Source organism: Lithobates pipiens, unplaced genomic scaffold (assembly GCF_037356315.1).
Source record: "Lithobates pipiens isolate NorthernLeopardFrog02 unplaced genomic scaffold, aLitPip1_a1.2 Scaffold_13, whole genome shotgun sequence".
Taxonomy (NCBI): domain Eukaryota; kingdom Metazoa; phylum Chordata; class Amphibia; order Anura; family Ranidae; genus Lithobates; species Lithobates pipiens.
The window spans coordinates 438,979,584-439,002,233 of NW_027507718.1; the positions used below are offsets into that span (position 1 = coordinate 438,979,584).

General features: G+C 44.8%; 1 protein-coding gene across 2 annotated transcripts in view; it reads left to right on the forward strand.

Moving 5' to 3' along the window:
* LGI2 (leucine rich repeat LGI family member 2) overlaps positions 1 to 22,650 on the forward strand; it is a 94,248-nt gene that overhangs the window by 54,476 nt on the left and 17,122 nt on the right. For both annotated transcript variants that reach the window (XM_077477690.1, XM_077477691.1), the window contains 2 exons: positions 17,431 to 17,502; positions 17,589 to 17,660. In XM_077477690.1, coding sequence (XP_077333816.1) covers positions 17,431 to 17,502; positions 17,589 to 17,660 — 144 coding nt within the window. The remainder of the gene's footprint in view (positions 1 to 17,430; positions 17,503 to 17,588; positions 17,661 to 22,650) is intronic.

Genomic DNA, 22,650 nt, shown 5'->3' on the forward strand with positions numbered 1-22,650 from the left:
GGAGCCTTTAAGATAAGTGAATACATTCCCCTTTTATGCCTCTTTTTATGGGAGAATAAGGTTATTTAGGTTAAGGCTAGGTTCACACTATAGCGATGCAGGAACGCCGCGAATCCGTGGCGTTTTCCCGCATCGCATACCTCCCGCCGGCAGTTCACACTGCCCTATGCGGACGGCTGGGAGTGTCAATGATATGTTAATGACACCCCCAGATCCGTCCGCATATCGCAGTGCGATCTGCACACTCGCACAGGAATCGGATCGCATGGTGTGAACACCCATGCGATCCGATTCTGCTGCGGACCAAAAAAAGGGTCCCGTGCGAGTTTGCTGCGGGAGCGATGTGAATTCAGCCATACTATCTGTATGGCTGAACTCGCATCGCTACGGAGATTGGATGTGATTTGCACTGCAGTGCGGTGCGAATCACATCCGGATCTCCCCCCGCAGCAGTGTGAACCCAGCCTAAAGTAGTTCTAAAGCAGAAGGTTTTATATCTTAATGCATTCTATGCATTAAGATGAAAAACCTTCTGTGTGCGGCAGCCCCCGTTAATCCCCCTAATACTTCCCTGAGGCCACTCTCGATCCAGTGATGTTGCATGATAGACTTGGCTGTCTGGGACTCTCCCTACTGATTGGCTGAGACACAGCAGGGAGTGCCATTGGCACCTGCTGCTGTCAATCAAAGTCAGTGAGCCACTGAGGAGAGCGAGGGGGCAGGGCCGAGACTACAGAATCACTTTAAAGAGGAAGTAAACCCCTTCAAACCACTTTGACCTACAGGTAAGCCTAGATTAAGGCTTACCTGTAGGTCCAAGCAATATCTCCTAAACCTATATGGTTTAGGAGATATTTGCCCGAAAATGGGCACCGCTGTCTACGGCGCATGCGCCGTAGACAGCGGCGCGCAGGCGCACTAAATGCGGCAAGTCCAAGAATGGATTTGCCTAATTTGTCGACTCCCGTGCGCATGCGCGGGAGTGACGTCATCGCGGCTTCGCCGAATGGCAGCGGCGGAGCTGCGAGACGCGACTCCCGTGCGCATGCGCGGGAGTGACGTCATCGCGGCTTCGCCGCTGTCATTGGTCGGAGCTGCGAGACGCCACCAGCAAGATGGATGCGGCGGACTACAGGGATCAGCGGCGACTTCGCTGGCTCCTGTGTCAGGTAAGTGACACATAATGAGCTACTATGCGATGCATAGTAGTCCATTATGCTTTACCTTTGCAGGGAAAAAAAGAGGAAGTAAACCCATCAGGGTTTACTTCCTCTTTAATCTTTGCTCATAGCTGAACTCCCCCATGCCTCCTACTTTAGTTTCTTTTCTCTGCACTCTACAGCGGCGTTTCTCAAACCTTTTTCAATTTCATCACCCTTTTAAAAGTATGCAAAATCTCAAAGAAACCCCGAGTCTAAAATGTAAAAAAACTTAAAGAAACCTGAGCCTGGGACAATGCACACAACCACCTTGATGAAATTAACTTCACATTAGAGGCCCCCATTCACATGAGAGGTTCCCTCATCACATCTGAGGTTTCCCCATCATATCAGAGGTCCTTACTTCAATTCAGAGGTCCGCCACCATAGCAGAAGTCCTTCAATCATTTCAGAGGTTCCCCCATCACATCACAGTCTCCCATTTACATCAGAGTCACCCCCATCACATCAGACTCCCCCCTACATATCAGAGGCCCTGTACATGAGAGCTCCTGCACATCAGAAACCCCCGTATATACTGTATATGTCCCCCATCACATCAGAGTCTCCCTATAACCACAGAGTCCCCCCATACCCATAAAGTCCCCCCCATCACAGAGCCCCCCAATCACACAGTCCCACATCAGAGATCCATTCCCCCCCCCAGTTACACAGGCACCTTCATCATAAAGGACCCCCCCCCCCAAATCACACAGCCCTACCTTTTGTCTCCAGCGGTGTGGTAGTGGGCAGGAGGTGGAAGTCAGATGTCTATCTTTTCCTGAATGCTGGATGTGGCCCTTCGGCCCTGCATGCCATCCGCCCTGATTCAGAGTCATACACTGCCTTGGTGCGGATGAGCTGGCCGTCAGCACCATAGCAATCAGTGTCGCTGTGTGTTGGCTGGCCCACAGCATGGCAACTCATGATGCTGATCCAGGGCAAACGGAGTCACGTGCTTGTATCACTCCAGGAAAACCCAAACTACACCCTAGTTAATAAACATCTCACTACAGCATCACATAATCCTTTTCTTGAACTACTGGACAAAACTATACTGCAGAAAGATGAGATCTTATTATTGCTTTTCACAAGGGCAACATTGTTGTAAAAAAGCACACAGGAGGGTGCAAATGCCTAGTGCATTACCAAAGACTTATTAATGAGAACAGATCACCAAATCAATACTCAAAAAAGTGGAAAGCATAATTGCATTGTAATACACACAATCATGATCCTGTGCTGGTGTCACGTGGCCTGACCTGATGCACCAGTATGTTGGTAAGCAGATGCGTTTCAGGCAGCATGCCCTCTTCAGGAAACGGATATGTCCCCCCGAAACACATCAACATAGCAACATACTGATGTGAATGTACAATGTATATGTAAAGCGCTGCGTAAATTGAAGGTGCTATAAAATTACCTTAAATAATAATAATAGTGTTGCATCAGGTTAGGTCACGTGACACCTGCACTGGATCACTGTTTAATGTATTACAACGCATGCATTCTTTCCACTTTTGTGAGCATTGATTCGGTGGTCTGTTGTTCTTCTCATTAATAAATTGTTTTTGCCCTCCTGTGTGGTTTTTTACAGTTATCTGCTAGATTTCTTCATCTGAGGAGGGCTGTATTGACGAAGAATTCCAGGGGAAGAGATACACACGTGCCTGTTGATGGTCTGCAGATCCTCTGAGCACTGGGGGTATTTGTTCTTTGTACAAGGGCAAAATGATGTTTTCTCTTTCTGTAATCTTTACCTCTTTTAATACATGAAAGTATCCTTCCCGTAGCTTACTGTTAATAAAGTGTATGTCAATGCAACTTAAAAAACACGTATTGTATAAGCTTTATATAAGAAAACATTAATAACAGTACATACATCCAATGTACAAACATATTATCGGGAAAGGGCCTGATAGGAGTCCTGGTGGAATTATGCACATCAACCTTTTTCAACCAGGGTGCCCAGGCAGGCACCCTGGAGTGCCTTCAGATTTCTTAAGGGGTGCCTTGGAAAATGCCTACAATTACTCAAAAATTGTATACAACCCAGTGGGTGGATCAAGCCTTCATTTTAGTTACTGTACATTAAGACATAGGTTTTCATTGTGTACCATTACAACATTCTAGCCACTGGCTTCCTAACAACCAATGATGTTATTGGTTGATAAGGAGACCGTTGGGTGCCCTCACTGCACTGCTCTCCCCTGCCTTTACCTGTCAGCACTAGGGTCACATTAGCTGAATGAGGGAGGGAACCTGAAGGTGAAGAGAAACACTGGAATATTAGTCAATACCAGCGTGCAAAGCTGTATTTTCTTTGTGTGAAGGATGCTACATTATTTGAAACTATTGTTTTTTTTTTTTACATTTTAGAGTGGAGTGCCCCAAGATTGTGCATAATTTTTAAGGGTGACTTGATTGAAAAAAAGGTTGAGAAACACTGGTTCACATTTACCTGGGTATATATAGTTATTAAAAGAGATACCTATAAATGAATGTTGCAGCAAAGTCCAGTTTCAGGGGCCCCTGAAGTTGATTACAATGTGATGCCCATCTTTGTGTTGGAGACTTGAAGGCAAGATCAGTGATGATGGGGATATCTTCCAACTGTTGTCCAACCAGTCTGGAACAAAGTTTCTTAGGTGCAAAAACTGTGGTGTGTCACTGGCACTCAGAGTCAGCATATCTACACTGCACTTTAAGCCTTCCCTAGTAGCTTCTAATCTGATATGAAACCAGACCTCTAACTACTGTCGGATGTCTAACCTGTCACTAGCCTATGATGGTTATCGAGCTAAAAGCTAAAGCTAGCTATATAACCCCAGACCAGAATGGACAGTGTTAACTAAAATAATAGAAGCTGCATAAAACTAAAATAACAGGAGGTGCATAGAAACTCTATTGCAATAAATAGGTTTACCTATTAATATACTGGAAGGTGACCACTACATTAGGACAGAGATACTCTTTCTGTTACAAGCAGGGCCGTCTTTAATATTGATTGGGCCCTGGGCAAAAATTTTCTTAGGGCCCCCTCCCCCCATGCAATTTCGCTCTCCACCTTCTCTGAGACATACAATAAATAGCCGCTAGACTTAAAATCGGTTTACTGTATCAGATCAGGCAGCGATTGCGATTGGTTGCCAGAGGTTACAGCATATCATTACTGCTTACTGACTGGTTGCTAGAGGTTATAGCACTCCTTAAGGTTCACTGATTAGTTGCTAAAGGTTACAGCAAATGATTTCTGCTTGTTGATTGGCTGCTAGAGATTACTGTACAGTAATACTGCTCGCTGGTTGCTGTAGGTTACAGCACATCATCTCCTCACTGCAGGGGGCATGATATACATATGAATGCTGCCTTATTTACACATCAATGCCATTGGCCTCAGCTATTTACATATGCATGTCAATGCTATTTACATATGAATGCTGGTTATTTACATGTAAACACAGGGTCTACAGGTGAGTTGTCTATACACAACAATAGGTCAGAGCTGGGCAGCGTTAGTAGCAGCACTTTACACTGAGATATCAGGACACAGCACAGGACTAAAACCTCAAGGGACAAGGGAATGTAAACTGGGATAGTTGTCAAGTATGAGGCAGCTGCTTTGGGCCCCACAACAATGACAGGGCCCAGGGCAGCTGCCCCTTTTGCCCTGCCTTAAAGACGGCCCTGGTTACAAGGATTCAGATCAAGAAGTTTTAGGCAGCTACAGTTAAACAACCAGAACACAAGAACAATTACCTAATTGTCTCTGCTTCTTGTCTTAATATAATACAGCACATGCATGTGGTGTCAGTTCCTCCCACTTTCTCCAATTCCTCCTTCTGGGGTTTTTCAAAGCCTGCCTCCCAGAGACAGGAATTGCTAATACATAATTATAGATAATACTGATATTAGCATCTAACAGTAAGGGGCAGCAGAACCCCAACAGAATTATAGTTCAACAGGGAGAACTCAAGATTCTCTTTAAGATAACACACATATAGAGCAAAGAATTGAGAACAGCTCTGATTTTATGACAAGATCAACAGGTACATTTATACACATTTAAAGCGGAGGTTCACCCTAAAGTGGACCTTCCGCTCATCGGAACCCTCCCCCCCTCCGGCGCCACAATTGGCACCTTTCAGGGGGGAGGGGGGTGCAGATACCTGTGCAGTACAGGTATCTGCACCCACTTCCGGGATAGCTCTCTGCGGAAAGGGGCGTATATTACGCCCCTTTCCGCAAGTGCCCACCCCTTTCCGCAAGTGCCCCGCTGCCTGCTGGGAAAACACACAGATCCCAGAGGCAGCGGGGACCGTCCTTATTGCGCAGCGCGGCTCGCGCATGCGCAGTAGGGAACCGGGAAATGAAGCCGAAAGGCTCCATTTCCTGATTCCCATACCCAAGATGGCGGCGGCAGCACCCGAGAGACGATCTACAGATCGGCTTCGGGTGCCGACATCGCGGACGCGCTGGACAGGTAAGTGTCACTATTTTAAAAGTCAGCAGCTGCAGTATTTGTAGCTGCTGGCTTTTAAAAAAAAAAAAACGCGGAGTCCCGGCGGACTCCCGCTTTAAATCAGATATTATTGTTATTATACAGGATTTATATAGCGCAGACAGTTTACGCAGCGCTTTACAACATTAGGGCAGACAGTACAATTACAATACAATTTGATACAGGGGGGGAATCAGAGAGCCCTGCTCGTTAGAGCTTACAATCTAGGAGGGAGGGTCAAGTTATACAAAAGGGTAATAGCTGTGGGGGATGAGCTAATGGAGAAAATAGTGCAGTTGTTAGATGGAGGCAGGATAGGCTTCTCTGAAGAGGAAAGTTTTCAGGGATCGCCTAAAAGTGGATAAATTTGGAGATAGTCTGACAGATTGGGGTAGCGAATTCCCGAGGATGGGCGAGGCTCAGGAGAAGTCCTGGAGGCGGACATGGGAGGAGGTGATGAGGGAGCTAGAGAGCAAGAGGTCTTGGGAGGAAGGAAGAGGGCGATTAGGTTGGTATTTTGAGACTAGGCTAGTGATGTAGCTGGGAGCAGAGTTGGCTTTGCAACTTATTGTTAGTATTTTGAATTTAATTCATTGGGCAAGTGGCAGCCAATGGAGGAATTGGCAGAGAGGGGTAGCAGACACTGTGCGGTTTGTAAGGTGGATGAGTCTGGCAGCAGCATTCATGATGGACTGAAGGGGGATAATCTAATTAAAGGTAAGCCAATGGAGGAGGGAGTTGCAGTAGTCAAGGCGAGAGATAACCAGGGAGTGAATCAGGAGCTTTGTGGTTTCATTGTTAGAAAGGGACGTAGTTTAGAGATGATTTTGCGGAGGTTGAAGCGGCAAGCTTTGGAAAGTGATTGGATGTGGGGCTGAAAGGAGAGTTCAGAGTCCAGGATAACACCTAGCAAGCTAACATGTGGGGATGGGTGGATGGTTGTGCCATTGCTCTTGACAGATAAGTCAGGGGAAGAGGCATGTAGGGAAGGAAATATTACAAGTTTGGTTTTGGACAAGTTGAGTTTGAGGAAGTGGTGTGACATCCAGACAGATATGTCTGTTAGTAAGTTAGTGATGAGTGAGGAGACTGATGGAGTGAGTGGAGGAGTGGAGAGATAGATTTGTGTGTAGAAATGATATTGAAAGCCGTGAGAGGCTATCAGCTGACCCAGGGAAGAGGAGTAGATTAAAAATAAAAGAGGTCCAAGAACAGAACCTTGGGAGACCCAGACGGAGAAGGGAAGAGGAGTGGAGGAAGTCGAATTGTAAGTGACACTGAAGGTGTGTTGGGATAGGTAGGATGAGAGCCACTGAAAAGCACAGTCACAGAGAAGGGAGTAAAGTTTTTTGAGGAGGAGGGGGTGGTCAACTGTGTCAAAGGCAGCTTAAAGGCCCAGAAGTAAGTAGGAGTACAGAATAGTGTCTGCTGGTTTTTGCAGTTAATAGGTTATTTGTGAGTTTTAAAAGAGCGGTTTCTGTGGAGTGTTGAGGGCGAAATCCAGATTGAAGGGGATCTAGAAGGTTATTCTTATTGAGGTGGTCACTCAGTTGGTTGTAAACCAGGCGTTCAAGAAGTTTAGAGGAAAAGGGGAGCATGGAGATAGGGCGTAGGTTGTTAAGATTGGTAGGGTCCAAGGACTGCTTTTTAAGTATGGGGGTGACCAGTACATATTTTAGAGCATTGGGGAAAATGCCAGAGGTGAGGGACAGATTGAAAATGTGAGTTAGAGAGTGTAGGATAGAGTCAGAGGGCGACCGTGGTGTTTGAGAGGCAATAGGGTCCAGGGGGCAGGTGGTTAGGTGGGCGTTAGAAAGGAGTTTAGCAACTTTGCCTGTAGTAGCAGATTTGAATAAGTGGAGTGTCGATTGTACCTGTTGATATGGGGTCTTAACTGGGGGATATACCTGTAGAGTGGAGATTTCATCACGGATTTTATCAGTCTTGTTTTTTAAGTGATTAGCAATCTCCTGGGCAGTGAGTCAGTGGGTGGGTGCGGTGGAGGACAAAGTAGAGAGTTGAAGGTAGAGAAAAGTTTATGGGGACTGGATGAGAAGGTGTTAATAAGAGCTGTAAAATAGGTCTGCTTGGCAGTGTGGAGGAAAGAATAGTATTTTGTTGATTTGTATTGGTTGAAGTTTTTGAGAGACTTGGTCTTGTGCCACAGACTCTCAAGAGCATGGCTACGTTTTTTGAGAATTTTAGTGTCATCTGTTTGTCAGGGTTGTAGGGGTCAAGGCCTGATTCTGCGTGTAGTTGGGGGAGCAAGCTTGTCCAGGGTGGAGGACAGGGATTTATTGTAGATGGAAGTGGCTTGGTTGGGGCAGGACAGGGGAGAGATTTTGTCATAGAGGTGGTCAGTAGCAGAATAGAGGAGGGAAGAGTTGAAGTTGCAAAAGTTTCTATGGGTGATAGTTGGGCAATTGGAGGGAAAGGTGGTGGAAGACAGGGAGAGAGAGAAACAAATAAGGTGATGGTCGGAGAGAGGAAAAATATTGTTTGAGAAGTTGCATGGAGTGCAAAGGTAGGAGAATACAAGGTCTAGGGTGTTCCCATAAGAGTGAGTAGAAGCCTGTACCCATTGCTTCAGGTCAAATGAAGAGGTTAGACGTAGCAGGAGTGTTTTTATTAGCAGGGATGTTGAAATCACAGAGAAGGATTGTGGGAATTTCCGAAGAGAGAAAGTAGGGTAGCAAGGCAGAGAACTCATCAAGGAAAGTCAATAATGGTCCAGGGGCCGATAGATCACAGCAATTCTTAGGGAAGTAGGAGAGAATAGACATATACAGTGAGCTTCAAATGATGAGAGGGAAAGAGAGGGAGGGGAGTAAATAACGTGGAAGGTGCTTTGGAGGGATAAGGGGAATCCCACTCCACCTCCCTTGTGTCCCTTAGGCCTAGGGGAGTGAGTCCAGTGAAGGCCACCCTGGGAGAGGGAAGCAGGAGAAGGGGTATCAGATTATGGAGCCAGGTTTCGGTGAGAGCAAGTAGATTAAAGTAATTAGTGACAAAGAGGTCATGAACAACAGTAAGTTTGTTGCAGACAGAGCAAGCATTCCAGAGGACACAGGAGAGGGGGAGGCTGGCGTTGGGAAGAAGAGGAATGGAGAGACTAAATTGTTTAGATTGCAACTACTGCCAGAGGGTGTAGGGTAATGGTGATGGGTGTGTTGGGTACAGTTAAATAAGGGAGGCCCAGGGTTTGAGGAAATATCTCCAGCGGTTAGGAGAAGCAGAAAAGTAAGGGAGGTAATATGAGAATACGATTTGTATGACGGGACATGATTCAGCATCCTGGGGTGTTTGTTAGGAAGTGGGCTTAGAGTTAGAAAGAGGTGATGAGTACAGTAGTAGGGGGAGGGGAGAAGTGAGGGTGATATGTACAGATTGTGGTGTGGAGCAGGGGGGTAAGAAAAGTGAGTTTGAGGAAAGAGGCTGCAATTGTGAAAAGGAGGAGAGGTAAAGGGTGCATGTTTCAGAGAGGAAGGTGAGATAATTTGGAAATTAGGTCACCTGCAGTTTGCTGTGGTTTGCTATGTGCAAATCGCTGAAGTGCAAGAGCAGAAGTGCCACTTATTTAAAGAACCCCACTTCTTTGGAAGAACCCCCTGTATGTGTTCCCCTTTAAAGAAGGCCTTTTGTTATATTGTGTTGGGTCTGGGTTGAATCTGGCAATGAATCCATCAGGAGGTAATATTTGCTTTCAATAGTACTGTATATTTAAATGATTACATGTATACGTATGCAACACGAGTTGACAGTGTGAGGAAGTTCTGTCAAGTTTTTATCACCATTGGGGAGATTCACCCCTCTGTTTGTAATGGTAACCATTGTAACAGAGAAAGAATGTGAGGGAAATAGATTACCTGTTTATCTATCTCTAAGCCCTTGTACACACGGTCGGACATTCCGACAACCAAATCCGTCGTATTTTGTCTGACGGATTTTGTCCGAAACTGTTGCATACACACGGTCGGACAAAGTTGTTGGAAAATCCTACGTCCTACTACGTCTTCCAGAATAAGTCTGCCGGATAGTCCGGTCGTGTGTACAAGGCATAAGCCTTATTTTGTCTAAAACTTAGCAAAGTTGCCACACTACAAGTGAAACACTGTGAAGTGATACCAACTTTATTGACCATGCCTGCTTTTTGGATACACCCACAAACTGTCTGCTGGTGGCACGCTAGGTATGTTGCATGATTCTTCTCGATTTTCCCCCGACATGCCTTATCCACCATAGCACCTCCTACATACCTTTTTCACCACTGTACCCTCCACATTCCTCTACCATAGGGGCTCAACTACAGGAGTAGCAGGCTCCATGACCCAGCCCCATGCTCCTGGGTGACCGTGTGGCTCCTCTGTACACCTGGATAGGAGGGGTTGCGGGGGCGACATATAGAGGAACTGATGCCCTCCATTTTCCTCCTTCAGCAGCTGAGAACCTGATTCTCTTCCTCTCTCTCCTGTGGGAATTTAGCAGCTGCAGGAGCAAAATGGAGGGCATTAGTTTCTCTATATGATGCCCCCACCACACCCCTGACCCCGTACCCATGTGTGCTCCCCTGTCCCAATCACAGCTCTTCCTTTTCTGAATGGACACAGTGAGTGATCATTACAGATCGCTCCTATGTCCATTTATAACTGAAGCATAATAGTGAAAGACTGCCTGCCATCCAGCCTGGGGGCCTTGATCAAGATACAGCTTCCACTCTGCAACCAGGAATTATAGCTGTGAATTTAACCCAAGAACTAGACAGCACTAGCTTAAGTGCAAACAGGAACTAACTTTATTGTAAATTCACACAGAATATATACCACACAAAATCAAGTAGGAGCTTGATCACATTATCCTAAACAATGCAAACTGTAAACAGTAATAGCAGTACATCTAGTGAACAACTAATGTAAACAGTAATCTAATTAAACATAAACATATAAGATCCCACAATTGTTTGGTAACGAGACAAAGTGGACACAATACTAGCAGACAGACAGAAACAATAGGTGACTCAATTAACAATGGAGAGTTATACTATGAGAGAAAGACATCCTAATAAACAGATTATAGTAGGAGACACCAGCATCAGGTTGTTTTGAGTTGATTATATTAACATGTATTCTGAGTCTCTAAGTCTTAGAGGGGGTGAAGCAGTCATTGCTGGTTTGAGCACACAGGCCCCAAATCTGTCTCCAAATTCTAGGTTCCCGGAGTCTGTGTGTTTTGGGGAGACATGGACCCAAATTCAAAGAAAATACACTTCAAAGATCTCCCCAGGCACAGACCTCCCAAAGAACAGAGCCCCCTCAAAAGCCAGGCCCCATAATCAGTATGTAAGAGGTTGCCCTGTAGTCCCCTCCAAAAGCCCCTGGTTGGGTCTGTCACATTTCTCCCCCATCAAAATGAGGCTAACCAGGTGGTCTGGACATGCGTTAATTGGGCAGAGTGAACCCACATAGTCGGTCCATATGATCTCCACTTATGGCCACAGGGAAGGTCCTCAGTAGGTGTGGACCCTGTGTCTGGCTACCAGCACTTGAGCTGGGTAGTCTTTACCGTTCCGGGGGTCGGTCTGCTGCTTGGGAGAGGGGGTGACTGCCCCGGCTCCCTGGAGCCAAGGAGACACTGTAGGTGCTAGGCAGAGGCCAACGGGGCTTTCTCCTGTTGCCAGCACTTCAGCTGGGAGTAAGAACTTCACTACATCAGCCTGTCGCTGGGGGGTGGGGCCACCTGCCCCGACTCCCTGGAGCTCCGGATGTTGTTCTTGGTGCTGGGCAAAGGTTGGTAGCACTCGGCCATGATAGCACTTCTACTGGGGATCCCACATTATTCACTCCGGATCTGCTGCTGGGGAGGGAGGATGACCACCTTCTCTCCCAGACTGTGGATCTGCTGCTGGGGAGGAAGGACGATCACCTTCCCTCCTGAACTGTGGAACCGCCACTGGGGAGATGAGCTGGCTGCTCCATCTCCCATACGCTTATCCAGCTGCTGGACAGACATTTCTCTGGTGCTGTCTCCTAGGTGCATGGCTCCTTGCTGGGGAGGGAAGACAGCTCCTGGGTCATCATACTGCCACTGAGGAGTTGGACTGACTGGCAAATTTCCTGAAGCCCCTTCCAGCCACTGGGGAGGAATGCCAGCCGCATACCCTCCCTGGTCCTTACAGTGACACTGGGGAAAAGAAACACTGACTACTTCTCCCTGAGGTTCCTGTGTCGCTGTAGTTGCTGGGTAGAGGTAGTAAACCCTCTGTCCAGCTGCCAGCCCTTCTGGGAACTCACTGGGTTGTTCCTCCTCAGCAGAAAAGTCTGTTAATGCCCCAGTCTTTGGAGCTGGTGGCAGGGATAGAGGTTCACTATCTCTTTTCCCTAGGTGCATGGAGCCGCTGAAGGTGCTGGGCCGAGGTTGGCAATGCACTATCCTGATGCCAGCGCTTCTGCTGAGGACCCCATATCCTCTGCTCTGGCTAACTGTTGGGGAGGGAGGATGGCTTCCTCCATTCCTAGACTGTGGGTCTGCCACTGGGGTGGGAGTACGATCGCCTCCTCTCCCAGACTGAGTATATGACGCTGGTGAGATGAGCCAGCTGCTCCATGTCCCGTTCCCTCATCCGACTGGTGGACAGGGCATTCCTCCATCCAAGCTCGTTCTGTGCAGAAACAGGTTAGTCACGGTAAGTCAACACTTGCTGCATCCACCATAAGGACTCCACTTCCATAGTTGCAGATGGAGGTGGGCAAAGCACATTGTTACTCTGCCCCATTGCTGACACTTCACCCAGGATTTCAGAGTGGTCAGATGGTACTTCCCGATAGTCCAAGGCCACCAAATGTGGCAGACTGCCTGGCACCCAGCCTGGGTGCCTTTGTCAAGATACAGCTTCCTATACTCTGGAACCAGGAATTATAGCTGAGAATTGCACCCAAGAACTAGATGACACTAGCTTAGGTGCATATTGGAACTGACTTTATTGTAAGGTCACACAGAATACATACCACACAAAATCAGGTAAGAGCTTGATCATATTTTTCTAAACAATGCAAACTGTAAAATAGTTGGTAATGAGGTGAAGTGGACACAATACCAGCAGACAGACAAACTCTGACTGGTGCTAATGTCATCCACAGGTGAAGTTTATTCTGGCACAGACCTTCCTTGTTGTAATGTCATCATGGAGTCCCCCTGTCAGCTTATGGTGCTGGCCTTTTATTTGGAAAGTTTAGGTAGACAATCCCACATGGGCATATCCTTTCTCACTACCTTTCTCACATCTATGGGTGAAACATTTCCCAATTCAGTCTCTAGATGACACTTTTGTATTATACATATCATAGGCCATATACTGTATGTCAAAGTCCAAGCTATTGTTGACCTTGGTTTTCTGAATGCATTGTGCCCATTATTCCTGTAAAGGAATATTAGAGGACAGCTTGTGCAAACGTTTCCAACAACATTTGTTTGAGAAGTGTTCACTCAAAGAAACCTGAAGTCTGTTTCTAAGTTTCTAAATAAATAGATTTTTTTTCTATGTAAGTACGAGAAAATCAGAACACACACACACACACACATATATATATATATATATATATATATATATATATATATATATATATATATATGATGTAGCGAAACCCCCGAAGGAGCTGCTTACGTTTTGTCCTTCACCGGGGCCCTCACCTCAATGCTTTCACCACCTCTGCTGTGAGATCAGTTGGTTTCTCTTCATTCGGGCACCGGGCAATGAAATGTCCTACTTCCCCACAGCAATAGCACTTCTTAGCTGTAGGAGAGGCAACACCCCTTTTCTCAGTAACGAGGGTGGACACCGTCTGTATTACCTCCAAGAGTGATTGTTGCATGTTGGCATGGGCTTCCATCACTTGCCCCACTGTCTTCTGAATTCCACAGAATGTTAATTGTAAAGTAGTTTGTGCTTGGGCCAACTGGGTTATGGCTTGCGCCAAAGTGTCAACAGCGGTACAGGGACTTCCATCTGGTCTAGTCTCTTTTTGAGTCCTGACTGTATGATGTACGCTGTAGCACCATGTTTGAGACTCTTGGTAGACTCAGGCCTCTGTGTCTTGGCTGCGATGAGAGCCTCCTCCTCTCTAATAGTCTTCATGAATTTAGAGTAGGCGAGAAGGTTGTTTGGATTCCTGGCTCGAAGCTGTAGCACAATAGGATCCAGTGGTTGTGCTTCCCTCTGCACCTAGGTCATTAGGGTTTTACTAGCAGCTTTGGCTTCCATCCCACCCTTCATAATGACTTGCGGAAGGATTTGGTACAACCGCGCAACTTAGTCTATTATCTTCTCACCCTCCATTTGGTATGTGTGGTGGAAGAGGTAGATCAACTCTGTGCACACATTATGATAAAACACAGAAATTGTCTTTACTGCAATATTTCTGTGGAAGGATAACAGTCAGTAACAATGTATAATCAAGTAATCAACTAGAGAACAATAACTGAGATTTAAAAGTAAAATAGCTCTCAATCCTATATTCAAGCTGCTTTCAGGGGATTCCAAACCTGAGAATGTCCCCAAGGGCAGCGGCACACTTTAATGGTAAATAAAGCACAATATGGTATTTCAGATTAGATTGGTTACCTTTATTCAGATTGGCTCTATTAGTCCAGGCAAGAGGAGAGAATAGGAATGACTCCCTTTGTGGCAGGCCTATCTCTACTGTTCCCTGACACCACAGGCACCTATTCAAGTCAACAAACAATGGTTTAATTTAATAGAATAAACTATCCCACACACCCAATGTATATGCAGAGCCCTAAAAATGTGTGTGCGGATCTGTATGGCCTTGACAGCTTCAGTCCTTTTTGAATAAAATGTAAGCTTTGGTGTCTTCAGCTAGTCACTTTCGTTGCTCCACTTTAACTCCTGGGTAGCAGGGAAAACAATATAACTGGCCCAGAGTATCAAATGAAACAGACAGGATTTTGTTCAACAAGGTGAGAGGACAATGATGTCTTATACAATGTCCAAGAAATTATTACCTTATCGTTTATCACTGTAGTACTACAAGTGTCAGCAAGATGACTACTGGCAATGATGTTTGTATACAATGTTCAAATAACTCTCTTTAGTGCAGTGTCTCTGTTCCCTGCAGATGGGCAGAAATACCCTCTCACCAATTCCTGTGAACAGGGCCCAAGTGAACATCCTGGAACAGGCAGGCTTTCCCGGCGACCCAACCGGTCCCCTCACACTGGAACGGTTCACCGTTGGCAGAGATGCTCCTTGATATACAGCTGGGATCCCCCTCTTTCAGGCTGGACGTCCCAGCTGGCTGTGGAGGCCAGAACCGCGCAGAGAGATCATCTGAGAGACAGCATCTCTTCCTCTGGTCTGGCCTCTTCCCTCCCTCAAGGCTGACTGAACTTTACCTCAGAACACAAAATGGAGTCTTTTACTTTCCTGTCAGCAAAGCCTCTTGGGATTTGTATTTCTCCATGTGTATACCAGTCTATGGGGCCATTTTGTGTAGGAACTGCATGACCCAGAATCCATTTCAGCTCTCCCTGCAGTTCCATACAATCTCTTCCATTGGTTGTTGTAACTGTGCCCTCAATTGGTTTTCCTCTTCCGGCCAATAGGTGCACAAGAGAGGCCATTAAATGCAGAGCTCTGTGTGGATCAGCTCTCATTACATTAACTCAGTCAGTGAAAACAGGAAGAGGGGGGGGGGATTTTTATGTCATTGAATACATATCCTCTCTCAAGCGTCTCTTCTCCAGAGAGAAAAAGTTCAGTGCTCGCAACCTTTCCTCATAACTAATATCCTCCAGACCCTTTATTAGCTTTATTGCCCTTCTTTGTACTCGCTCAATTTCCAGTACATCCTTCCTGAGGATTGGCGCCCAGAACTGGACAGCATACTCTAATTGGGGCCAGACCAGAGCAGGAGAATTCTCATTTTATCTCTGGAATTAATCCCCTTTTTAATGCATGCCAATTTTCTGTTTGCTTTGTTAGCAGCAGCTTGGCATTGCATGCCATTGCTGAGCCTATCATCTACTAGGACCCCCAGATCCTTTTCCATCCTAGATTCCCCCAGAGGTTCTCCCCCCAGTGTATAGATTGCATTCATATTTTTGCCACCCAAATGCATTATTTTACATTTTTCTACATTGAACCTCATTTGCCATGTAGTTACCCACCCCATTAATTTGTTCAGATCTTTTTTCAAGGTTTCCACATCCTGTGGAGAAGTTATTGCCCTGCTTAGCTTAGCATCGTCCGCAAATACAGGGATTGAACTGTTTACCCCATCCTCCAGGTTGTTTATGAACAAATTAAACAGGATTGGTCCCAGCACAGAACCCTGGGGGACCCAACTACCCACCCCTGACAATTCTGTGTACTCCCCATTTATCACCACCCTCTGAACTTGCCCTTGTAACCAGTTTTCAATCCATGTACTCACCCTTTGGTCCATAGCAACGGACCGAACTGTGTCAAATGACCATAGAGGAGAAATGTAGCCATTCTTTAACAGAAGGTCAGATCACAGCAGTAAAAAAAAAATGATTTGGAGAAGGCGGAGAGTCTTAGAAGGTAATTTTTTTGAGTTAAGAAATTATGTTTGATTTTTTGTTTTAAACCAGACTTTCATGTATGTTGAACAACCTTTAATGGAGCCCCCTCCTACCCCGGGTCCCACAGCAGCAAGTGGTATGCTATGTTATTATTACACCATTGTTTGTAACAATCCTGATACACCTCGCAGTGATCTCAGGAAGATTGAACACAATTGCAGGCAAAAGTCTACAATACAGTCTCATGAAAGCCCTACTCCGTCTAGATATGGGAAAATGGTAAGAATATCATATTAGGATAAACTGAGTGACCATTTTAACTCTAGTAGAGCTGCACTTTATTGATGGGAGTAGTAGTGCTCTGAATGAGTCTTATTGCTTGCTTAGAGTGGCTCTTTGTTTTCATTGTGCATGTTCTTATGACCCTTATTAAAACATAAGACCAGTAGACCTTTTTATAGCAGGGTCTCATATGAGCAATTGTAGTTACTGTATTAAGTGCTGCTAACAATTAAACAGAAATGTATATTTTTTTTCTCCCAGAGGTCTTATTTAAAGATCGATTCTGGATACCAAGTGAAACCACTGAACTAATAAATGTAATTGTGCTACAGTTTAGGAAATTCTCCTAATTTCTCAGACTTAATTTGTGAGCCACTGACTGTGTAATTTTCTTTTTGGTTTATCATCATCCTCGTTCAAGGTTTCCAGGATGGTTTGCATCTGACTAATGGCTTTACAAAAAAACTTTGCATTACTGATATTTTATTACATGAAGCTTTCTATGCTTCCAAGGATCCTGTACCATTGGGAATTCCTCTCCTACATCACAAGCAGGGGTTCTCAGATTACCAGCAAAAAGGTTTTAAGGGTTTAAGTAAATGAGTCTTCGCTGCAACCTCTCCACAAGTATATGTAGTGCATATGGTTGCAGTGCAGGCTTTTGGGGTTTAAAACAGTTGGTGAGGAGGTGTGATATAACGCCTCCTCACCACCTGTCAAATGCCCTTAAAATCGATCCACCGCAGATCACTTGATGAGTTGGTAGACTGGCCATGCTGAGATGGTAGGTTATGCTCCATGAATGAATTCAATGTTTTATTTTGCATTTTGTAAATTATATTAGAGTAGATTCAATACAACCCTGTGGGCTAAACATATCTTTCTCCCTAGGTTTATTGAAGGAAACAAAATAGAGACCATTTCCAGACATGCTTTCCGTGGCCTTCGAGATCTCACTCACCTGTAAGTCTATTCACATGAATTTCCTCACTGCTCATTTGATTTCATGGGTTTCAAAACAGCAGCTTATCCTCAACTTTTTCTTGCAGCTCTCTGGCCAATAACCATATTAAGACTCTGCCAAGAGACATCTTCAGTGATTTAGAATCCCTCATTGAGTTGTAAGTATGAATGTTTACAGTGAGTGGGAATATCTTTTCTGTAATGAATGCATTCAGCTTCCATATATCATCACTCAAAAACCCCAGTGGGACAGCCATCAATATAAAGCCAACTGCTGCCAAAAAGTTTTTGAACAGAGCAGACTGCTAAGAAGATTCCTCTTAAAGAAACATTTTAGGTATGGGTATTTTATACATAGTTACATTGGTCCAACTTAGACCAATGTACTGTATCTATGTATATACCATACCTAGTCGATGTCCCTGGAAGCTAAAAATCATTAAAGTAGACACCGATACTTCAGTGATCTCCACTTGCTTCTGGGTCCAAGCAGTTGACCTGCTGCATTCTGAGCACAAAAGTTTGGCTGCTCGACATGGGCATTATTACTACCTTAACCCATAGAAACACCAGGCGTGTTTAGCACTTTAGCATTAAATAAAGTGACACTTTTTTTTTTGTTCAAAACATAACAAACATGGCATACTTACCTACTGGTCTCAAGTCCCTCTGCGCTGCTCCTGGCCCCTCCATCCTGTTGACTGCCCCCACAGCAAGCAGCTTGCTATGGGGACACCCGAGCTGAGCCACAGCTTTCTTTCTTTATTCAGACATGGAGCTGTGGCCCAGCCCTGCCCCATCTCTCTCCTCATTGGCTCACTGACTTTGATTTACAACAGCGGAAGCCAATGGCGCTGCACTGCTATTTCAACCAGTGAGGAGGTAGAGACTATCATGCAGCATCACTGGATCGAGATGGGCTCAGGCAAGTATTAGGGGTGCAAATTACAGGGATTATTCATGATATCTGTGCATATGCTTGAGACGTGTACGCAGCATATTTTTTTTAACTAGACCCCAACATGTATATCTGCTAAGAGACACACACATTTGTAGTCTCCCTTAAATGTGCTTGCTTTTGAAGGTTTGCCATTTCATAACTCGTGAATCTTGAACTTAGTTTCCCATGATTCCCTGGGGCTACCATTCTCTAAACCTCATGGGTGATCACTGACCTAGCTCTAATTTATTTTCACATTGTTGAACCCATATCTATAAACTATGATGTTAATGGAACTCGTAATGTATTCTTATAAGTGTATTGCACTGGATCCACTAATGTACTTTTAATGCTCTTTTTCCCACAGCATAAATAATGCAACTTAAATCTAGGTCTCTCTATTTAGTACACTGTGTAAGGGAAAGGCCTAATTAAATGAGTGTAAGGGCCTAATCTACAATACAGATTTGGTTTATATATCAAGCCAGTGTGGAAACTATGGTAACTCGTTGCATGCACACTGCCTTCTCTCTTATGTTCTGACTTCTTTAAGATTATAAAAGTAGGAATATTGTTACCAGTGGTTATTTTGATTTGTAAGACTGTCTTTTGGTACATAGGCCTGATTGACTCTAGGTATCCATAGATTTTAGATGCCAGTTGCCTGATGGTTTGGGGGCATATGAGGGTGACAATCTCATATCTGTGCATTCCCACAGTTACAAAACTTGTTCCAATTGCTATTTACCCCTGTGGGCACCATGTGGAAAGCAATTATCTTTTCCCTTTTCAACAATGAAGAGTTCTGTGTAAAACTATAATGCTGTCAGTGATGCCTACAAACTTTGCCATTATTTTAACATGGCTTAAAAGTTGTTAAGTGGTAGTAAAGTCCCATTGGACACTTCAACCTACAGGTAAGCTTACAGTATAATAAAGCTTACCTGTAGGTACAAAGACTATCCCCTAAGTGTGCACAGCTTAGGAGATATTCTGTGTCTCTGTAGCCAGAGATGTCACTGGCGTATGCATTCTGAAAGAACGGCATAACCATGCTGTTCCTTCAGAGCCCTGACCCTAAACAGTGACGTAAAGGAGTGACATCATTGTGGCTCAGCCGTTCAAAGAACTGGAGCCCACAAACGTGGAAGGAAGACCAGGTGAAGATGGAAGCCCTGTCAGTGGTTGCAGCACACCGCTGGAGGTCTTAGTTTCAATGTACGTCTTTCATAATGTGCTTGTATGTGATGCAGGGAGAAGATTTATTTTTTTTGTTAATTTTAGTTCCACTGTAAAGTAGCATTAAATTACATCCTTATTTTCCAAAAATAATCCATACACACAACTAAATGGCCCTGTAATCAATTTTTTATTAAATTGTTTCTTACTGTGTTTTTCTGCCTTGCATTGTCCTCCATGGACTCCAGGACCTCTTCTTTCCCCTGTTCACTTCTGTTTGCATGTTGCAAGCAGTGCACATTAGTTACAGTCATCTGCACTGCTCTATGCACACTTTATAACCCATATGCCGCGTACACACGGGCGGACTGTATGGCCTACTTAGTCCGTCGAAACACATTTCAGCGGACAGTCCGCTCGTGTGTGGGCTTCAGCGGACTTTTTCAGCGTGCAGTCTGGCGTACTAAGTATTTCGTAATTTTCGAAATTCTGTCCGTCATACTTTGGTTTCAGCGGACAATCCGCTCGTCAGTAGGCTAGTTCGACGGACTAAGAATGGCGCATGCTCAGAAAGGATTTACACGGCGAAAGGTTGCATTGCTGTGTATTGGACTTCCTATTTCTAGTCCCGTCGTACGTGCTGTATTCGTCATCGCGCAAGCTTTCGACGGACTGTTTGTTCATCCGTGTGTGGTCAAGTCCGTTCATTCGAAAGTATGACGGACTGTCCGTCGGATTGTATGACAGACTAAGTAGGCCATACAGTCCGCCCGTGTGTACGCGGCTATAGTCCACCTCAGGAGTTAGCAAGAGAGGATGGCTATATTCCTACATACAGTGGGACCATGGAGAACAAACATAGCCACCCTCTAAGGCTTCATGTACACTTGAACTACTTTGACCGCCGGCCATGGGAGAATGCAAAACTCCACAAAATCTTGCCGCGATTTTACCACAATTTTGCGTGTTTTGCGGCCGGTGGTCAAAACTTTCCTATCCTGTATGTGATTCTTGCACTTTCAGGAGAGAGAGGTTAGGAGAGGTTCAACCTCCCTTAACCGCAGCAGCTCCTAAACGATCTTAAATGCCCATGTGTACATGGACATATAGGCTTTTATGTAGTTGAGTTTAGGAGCTTTGGCAAAAAAACGCCAAAAGCTCTTAAACTCAAGTTTATGAGGTGTTAGTGTACATGAAGCCTAACAGGAAGTCAGATTAGAACAGCAAAAATTGTATTAAATTAATTTTGCCCCTTTACTGTGACACTGCAGTACCACCCCAACACATTCCCAATGTAACGTATTACAATGCATATCTTTGTTAGAAAATATGGTGGCTGTCCTTTTTAGCTTTCATCGTGGTATGGTGGCCTCTACACAAAGCACATGAACATGCAAAACAGCTCACCTTAAAGCAGGTTTATTATTACAACACTTCATAATACAAAAATGTGAAGAGGCCTTAAAAAAAAAACTATTGCTGCAACTGCTTAACCACCCTAAACTCTGTTAGCGGCTGTTCACATTATTGTGCTGTGGTAATGCATTGGTGTGGCATGAATGGTACCCCAACGCAACTCACTTGTGCATAATAGTACATTTTCAATACGTTTGCATTGCATTGCTTCCGAAAATGCTGCATTCATCTTATTTGGTGGGGTGCTTTAGAAAGCCCATTCAAATGAATGCATAAACAGAAGGAGCTCCATACCAAATAGCTACTGTATATTCATATTTTTTTTACACCTTAAAAGCTCATATAAAAATATATAATCATGTATTGGTAATCAGAAAATATTTTAGGAAATGACACATGCAAAAACCTATTAAGAAACAGGAAATGAAAAATGTTGGCATTACTGAGCAGGTTAAAAAAAATATGATCTTATGTTTGAGATTAGGTTGTTATTCCACATATCTCACAAAGTACATATTGAACATGCTGCTCTGTTTCTGAAATATAACAATTCTTAAAATATAAAATCACACAATAAACAGCAAAAAGTTTGTTGTTGCTGAGACTGAATAGTGAGAGCATGTGTAAATCAATCATATGGATATTAAACAGATTAATCTATACTCCAAAACATTGTTGCAGGCCTCAATGGGCAGACTTCTATCAGCACTACTAAACAAAATACTTAAAGCAGAGCTCCACCCAAAAGGGGAAGTTCCACTTTAAGTTCTCCTCCCCTCCTCCCTTGCCAGATTTGGCATGTCATTTTTTCTTGGGGTGAGGGGTACCTAGTTTTGAAAGGTACCAACTCCCACTTTCCACAGGAATTTCTCCTCTCCCCCTTCTTCCCACAGTCTTCTGGAACACGTCACCGATACCAAAAGACTGCGGGACCCTTCACAAAGAGCAGTGCGGCTCACATATGTGCAGTGGGCAGCTGGCTGTGAAGTAGCATAGCCGGCTGCCCACAGTTAGGATGCTGGCACTGGGAACCTGAAGGCTAGTGAAGAACTAGTCTGGGTGAGGATGACACTGGATCTCTGGACAGGTAAGTGACCTTGTATTAAAATTCAGCAGATACAGGATTTGTAGCTGCTACAGGATTTGTAGCTGCTGACTTTTAATTTTTTTCCCAGCGTGAACCTCCTCTTTAACCAGTTGCAGACTGCCCACCTTAGATTTACTGAGGCACCAGATCGTGTACCTAGTACGTGATCTAGCACCTCCAGGTATGGGGCACACACGCGCCGCCATCAATCTGCTCTTGCTGTGATTGCAGGAGCCAATCAGTGGGTCCAGTGGATGCAATGTCTGCCGGGACCCACCGATTGTTCAGGAGAAAGGCAGAGCCGTGGTCTGTCTATGTAAACAAGGCAGACCACCATTCTGAGAGAGGAGAATGTGCTGATCCTGTGTTCCTGCTAAGCAGGAACACAGATCTTTACATTCCCCCAGTCAAAGCACCTCCCCCACATTTAGTATTTACTCCTAGGGAACACATTTAACTCGTTGATCGCCCCTGATATTAACCCCTTCCTTGCCAGTGTCAGTTTTAGCACTGATCACTGTATTAG